Here is a 6,593-nt window from a genome sequence, read left to right on the forward strand (position 1 = left end):
ATAAACGAAAATCTTATCTTTTTAATTTTTATTTTTTAATTTAGCATTATTATGAAAGGCAAGAAAAAGATTTTATGGCATAGAGATGGAATAAATGGTAAACAGAATATAAGTATTTATTTTATTTAATTTAAGGATAGTTTATTAGGTTAGTTTACTCTATAAATTCTTTTTTAAGAAAAGGATTTGGAGACAAGTTCAATACCCAAACTAAATGAAAATCTTTTTTTTTTTTAATTTTGATTCTTTAATTTAGCATTATTATGAAAGGCAAGAAAAAGATTTTATGGTATAGAGATGTAATAAATGGTAAACAGAATATAAGTATTTATTTTATTTTATTTAAGGAGAATTTACTAAATTATTTTAGTCTATAAATTCTATCCATTATCTTAGTTGTGGTCCTCAATAGAGTTATAAAAATATATAGTGTGGCCATGCTTTTCGATGTAGGAATTTCTTTTTGGCCATAGTATTTTTCTTTATACTTTTTATTTTTTTTTAAATGTATTACTAAAAATAATGTGGCCCAAAAGAAATTCCTACAAACACTCACTCTGTCGTATCTTAAAATAGCCAAAAATTTATTCCATTCTAATTATGGTAATAGAAAACTTATAAAAATCACAAATTATTTGCTAACTTTGAATCATCCAAATTTGATAAGGAATTGAAAGCTTTTGATAATTCACTACTTCTCATTTGCAATCTATAGAGATAAGAAGACAAGTTTATCCGGTAAGTCATTTTTCTCAATACTGATTGTGTATATCTTGTCATTAAGATAATCATTTTTTGATTGAGTAATTAAGAAAATTAAATTTTAAGTAATAGGATCTTTCTTTCACAAAATATTTTAAATATACTAAAAAAATCCTTTCTACTTTAAAAAAGAAAAAAAAATCATTGCTTTTTATGCTAACTCTTTGATTTGCATCTCTTTTATATTAACTAATTATTTTAGTTATTATGATTTTGCTTCATATATATATATATATATATATATATATATATATATATATATATTTTTTTTTTTTTCTTATTTGATGGATAGCTTTTCTCTTAGATGAAAATTGGATCTTCCCCTCATGGTAGAGGATAAGGAGTTTTATCACCTATAGAAGAAAAAGATAACATGGAGTTTTTGAATTCAAGCTTCGAGCAGATAAGAAATTATATCCGCACAAATATTAAATTCTTAACAATAAACTCTTTAAATGGTTTTTCTTTTTTTTTTTAATGTTAAAAAATATATAATTTATTTTATAAATTATTTAATATATTTTTTTATTTTTTAATTTTTCAAAAAATTGCATATGATATAAACTCTTGAATTCAAGTTTGGAACACATAAGAAATTATATTGGTACACATATTAAACTCCTAATAATAAACTCTTTAAATGATTTTTTTTCTTTTAGTGAAAAACGTTAAAAAATATATAATTTATTTTTTAAAATTATTAATATTTTATTTAATTTTTACATTTTTTTAGAAGAGTGCATCTGATGTAAACTCTTAAATTTAAGCTTGAAGCATATAAGAAATTATATTCACACCCATATTAAACTCCTAATAATAAACTCTTTAAATGATTTTTTATTTTTCTTTCTGTGAAAAAAGTTAAAAAATATATAACTTTATTTTATAGGCTATTAATATTTTATTTAATTTTTTTATTTTTTAAAAGGTGCATTTAATATAAATTCATATAAGAACGAGTTTAATAATTATTAGATTAAATATTTATATTGAAATTTATGCAAAAATTAATTAAGCTGTATATAATGAATACACAAATCTAGATGCTCCAAGCAATCTTTTATAGAAAGTGCAAATCAAATCAAATGCTATTAATAATTTATTAATAATTTATTTATTAATTTACTAATGTCATTATTAATATAATTACTTTTAAAATTAATTTAGTAAGATTAATTATTTATTTTTTAATAGAGCAATATGAATGGAGGATATATTTAAAAAAGAATAAATAAAATTTATTATTTTAATTATTTTTTTAAAGTATGTAAAAATAAAAGTAGATGTATTTTTATGATAAGGGAGTATATTGTGAAAACAGTTTCCTAAAATTTTGTCAAAGACTCATTGATGATGGTATTAATTCCAAAGGAGCGAAGAGGAGGTGACTTTGAATTCAAGTATACAGCTTTCAAGGGAAAAGGATTTTAATTAATATTTTAAAGATTTTCCACGTTTAAAAACATTCAAAATATTATAAATCCTTATACCAGAAAAAAATAAATGCAATAAATCTGTGGAGATAAAAAGTCTTTACCTGAATCACAGGAATAAGCAGGATTTTTGCTTTAATCTTAAAGATTTTGGTTTTATCAGTCTTTCACTTGTTGCTTGTTTTAAGATAAAAGGAAACGTCCCATCCGAGATCTAGTTATAAACGTCCACAAATAAGAATTCCAATCCGTAAAGAAATCAACTTCTATATATATATATATATATATATATATATATATATATATATATATATATATATATATATATATATATATATATATCCATACTTAATCCTGATTTGTCATAGAAAAAAAAGTTCTTGAACAAAGCATTAGTACGTAGATTTGCTATTTTAGAATTGATTTGCATGCATTATATTGCTCTGAAGAAGAACTGATCTTTTCCGTGGCGTAAAGGTACAAGCTTTTCTTTATTTTTCCTTTGGGTCTTTTAGAAGCATGAAAATTATAGAGTAAATATGGGCTTCTCTAGGAAAAATGCTAGCCAGTTTGTTTTTAAGGGTCCTTATTTTCCTCTTCAATCCTTACTCAAATCTTAGAGCAGTTTGGCGCTGTGAATTTCATGGAGATTCTTGTCTTTTTTGTGGGAGATTTAAAAATGGGAAAGAATTCTTTTTTTTTTCTTTTTTAAGAATTATTTTCATTATTATTGTTGTTGTTATCATTACCGTTGTTAATGGTTTTTCTTTGTTTTGTTTTTAATTAGTTGTGACTTGTCTTGATCATGTTTGTATTAGTTTGTTGATTATTTTAGGAATCATTGTTTCTTTTATAACGAATGCATTTTTGCTAAGCAAAACTGGGAATTCAATAATAATAATAATAATAATAATAATAATAATAATAATAATAATAATAATAATTAATTATTCAACGGAAGTGAATCAATTGATTTAGACAATCATACTTTGATCCTTTGTTGTACATCAGATTGGTTCATTCTCGTGGCAACTGAAAATAGCTATCTTCTTTTTTTCCATTTATCTGATTTCATATTTTCTTTACAAGTTACAGTGCTGATGATTGCTAGTTGTGTTGACACTGTTTCTCTGCAGATTGTATTTGAATTTTTTTAGGATTTCCTCTGTTTAATTGTACTTGAATTCCCAGTTTTTCCTGCTGTAAAGAAACATGGTTGAAGGTGGTATTGCAAAAGCAGACAAGACAGAATTCACAGAATGCTGGCGTACGGCCTGGCGGACTCCTTACATTATGAGGCTTGCACTCTCAGCAGGCATTGGAGGGCTTCTGTTTGGTTATGATACAGGTAACAAGTTTGAGACCAACCCTTCTCTCTTTTGAATCCATTATTATCACCATTATTAAATGTAAGTTATTGGTAGAATCCATAGTTAATGTTCATTGGTAATTTGAATTTAGGGGTTATTTCTGGTGCCCTGCTTTACATCCGTGATGACTTCGAATCTGTTGACAAGAAAACATGGCTACAGGTTAGTTGCTTTGGAGTTTGGATTCTATGGTGAATTCTTGAGAAAACAGGAATCGAGATTTTATATATTTCGTATGCGATGCTTGATATTTCATTATTTAATGAGCAGGAGACCATCGTGAGTATGGCTGTTGCAGGAGCTATTGTTGGAGCCGGATGTGGTGGAATCATCAATGATAGATTTGGGAGGAAAAAGTCAATTTTATCTGCTGATTTTGTTTTCTTTATTGGTGCTGTGATCATGGCCATTGCTCCTGCTCCCTGGGTTATAGTTGTGGGAAGAATTTTTGTTGGTTTCGGGGTTGGAATGGCATCCATGACATCACCTCTTTACATATCTGAATCCTCACCTGCGAGAATTCGAGGGGCACTTGTTAGTACAAATGGTTTGCTAATTACAGGGGGCCAGTTTTTGTCTTACTTGATCAATCTTGCCTTCACCAAGGTGGGTACTGTTGATTTCTGTTTGTTCCTTCAACTTGTGAACATTATAATCTATTAACAATTGCAAAATCAACAGGCTAAGGGAACCTGGCGTTGGATGCTCGGGGTTGCTGGCATCCCCCCTGTAGTTCAGTTTGTGCTGATGTTATCACTTCCTGAGTCCCCCAGATGGCTCTACAGACAGGTTATAAATCATAGTCCTTCAACATTTTTTTTTTTTGGTTCCTTCGCCTCTTTTTTTAAAGCTTTCTAAGAAAAAATCTCTCTTATCCGATGTGCTTTTGTTGTTCAGAGGGCATAACAGAGTAGTCCTTCCCATATGTGAATCATTGCAACATATCTAATGCTATAAGTATATCTAAATTTACAGAAGCATCTCTTTCTCATATCTTGTCTACCTAGCCTACCAACTGAGCTGGATCAGTTGCGAAAACAGGCAATTACTCAATTGTTATTCTTTGAAAATTATATCTTTTTTCCCTCTTCAATTCAAAAACTCATTTATGAGATTTTTGTGTATCACTCTGATCTCTTATTGAATGATGTTTCTAATTATCTTGATGATTATAATTTTCTCGATTCAATCACGTTGGTTTGCCACTGCTGTTTTAATCATTTAAGAATCAAGATAATAAGTAGCATGTACTAGTAACCAAATTTCTTCAGATTTATGAAATCTTCTTTCCCTATTAATCAGAACAAGGTAGATGAAGCGAGGGCTATCTTGGAAAGGATATATCCTGCTGATGAAGTTGACAAGGAGATGAAAGCTTTAGCTTCATCTATTGAAGCTGAAAAGGCGGATGAAGCTGCTATTGGGGACAACATGTTCTCTAAAGTAAAGGGTGCATTTACAAACACTGTAGTCCGCAGGGGACTCTATGCGGGCATAACTGTTCAAGTTGCTCAGCAGTTTGTTGGTATAAACACCGTCATGTACTATGCTCCAACCATAGTCCAGTTTGCTGGATTTGCTTCAAACTCGGTGGCCTTAGCACTTTCTCTCATTACTTCAGGCCTCAATGTTGTGGGCACCATGATTAGTATGGCTTTTGTTGATAGATATGGAAGGAGGAGGCTGTTGATGGTTTCTATGATTGCTACCATCGGTTTCCTTGTGGCCTTATCGGTTGTATTTATCGAAGCTTCTTCCCATGCTCCTAAGGTTAGTGCAATGGAGACTGCACAGTTTGGGAAAAACTCTACTTGTCCCAAATACCTGACCTTGTCAGATACATCAAAATGGAGCTGCATGTCCTGTTTGAAAGCAGATTGTGGTTTCTGTGCTAATGCAGCCAGCGAAGTAAGTACAGTCACTTTTTCAGTTAATTGGTAATCTAGTATATACCCCTTATCTGTTCTTACTTTAAAACAGCTCCATTCTACATTAGTACTTTAATGTTGATTGATTTTATTGTGTTACATTATCAGTTTCAACCTGGAGCATGCTTGGCTGACACCAAGGCCTTAAAAAGCACATGTCATGCACAACATCGGGTGTTTTTCGAGAATGGTTGTCCAAGTAAATTTGGATTTCTTGCTGTAGTACTCCTTGGACTCTATATAATTGCTTATGCACCTGGAATGGGTACTGTACCATGGATTGTGAATTCAGAAATTTACCCATTGAGATATAGAGGCATTGGTGGAGGGATTGCTGCAGTGTCGAACTGGTCTTCGAATCTTATAGTTAGTGAAACATATTTAACTCTGACTGAGCATCTTGGAGCTGGTGGTACCTTTTTCCTATTTGCTGCAATTTCCTGCGTTGGACTTGCATGCATCTTCTGGTTTGTTCCTGAAACCAAAGGCCTACAATTTGAGGAGGTTGAGAAAATCTTAGAGGAAGGATACAGGCCAGATTTGTGTGGAGGAAAGAAAAAGAGGAAGAATGTCGATACTGTATAATTCTGAAGAAGCTTGAGCTGAAAGTGAGAGACAAAAATTGCAGATTTGCAGTACCTATTACAATTCCTATAATTATTGTTAATAGTATTCCGTGTTTTTAATGAGGAAGGAATCCTATTGCTCTCATCAAGTAAAAAGATAGTGCCTTGTGCAAATTCAGTCCTATTTAATGACTGAATTATGTAAAGAATAAGGTTCTCATTGGGTTTAAAGTAATGAACAATTGTTTCCTTATTGGCAATTAATGGAAAAGCTTTCTTTTCGTATTAAAATTCTTTCTTGTACTCTGCTTCTTTTCATTCGAATGATGTTTTAGCTGTTGTTCTTTGGCTTAGAATTTAATTTCAATCTGCAAATTTTGACTGGTTCATCTTTATCTAGCCTTATTTCCTTCTTCAAGTTCAATATCTTCCGAAGTCTAATTTGTTGCTTCGAAAGATTCTCTAGAAAAATTTGCACAATTGGTTAGCACATCTTGATCCAGATGTGTTAGATTTCAATAAGCAATTTTCAGA

General features: G+C 30.3%; 1 protein-coding gene across 4 annotated transcripts; it reads left to right on the plus strand.

Annotated features, from left to right (window-relative positions):
* The first annotated feature begins 340 nt into the window (after positions 1-340).
* Positions 341-6,350, plus strand: LOC110664452 (inositol transporter 4). Of its 4 annotated transcripts, none has more exons than XM_021824159.2 (7): positions 341-738; positions 3,332-3,543; positions 3,657-3,727; positions 3,836-4,171; positions 4,247-4,354; positions 4,868-5,473; positions 5,602-6,350. In XM_021824159.2, exons 2-7 carry the CDS (start codon positions 3,408-3,410, stop codon positions 6,076-6,078), a joined length of 1,734 nt encoding a protein of 577 aa, XP_021679851.2. In that variant the 5' UTR covers positions 341-738; positions 3,332-3,407; the 3' UTR covers positions 6,079-6,350. The 4 variants fall into 4 exon arrangements, with proteins under 4 accessions (XP_021679851.2, XP_021679850.2, XP_021679847.2 ...); XM_021824158.2 differs by having other exon boundaries at positions 3,387-3,543; XM_021824155.2 differs by lacking the exon at positions 341-738 and adding an exon at positions 2,507-2,672.
* The last annotated feature ends 243 nt before the right edge of the window (positions 6,351-6,593 follow it).

The sequence above is a fragment of the Hevea brasiliensis genome, chromosome 3, assembly GCF_030052815.1.
Source record: "Hevea brasiliensis isolate MT/VB/25A 57/8 chromosome 3, ASM3005281v1, whole genome shotgun sequence".
NCBI lineage: Eukaryota > Viridiplantae > Streptophyta > Magnoliopsida > Malpighiales > Euphorbiaceae > Hevea > Hevea brasiliensis.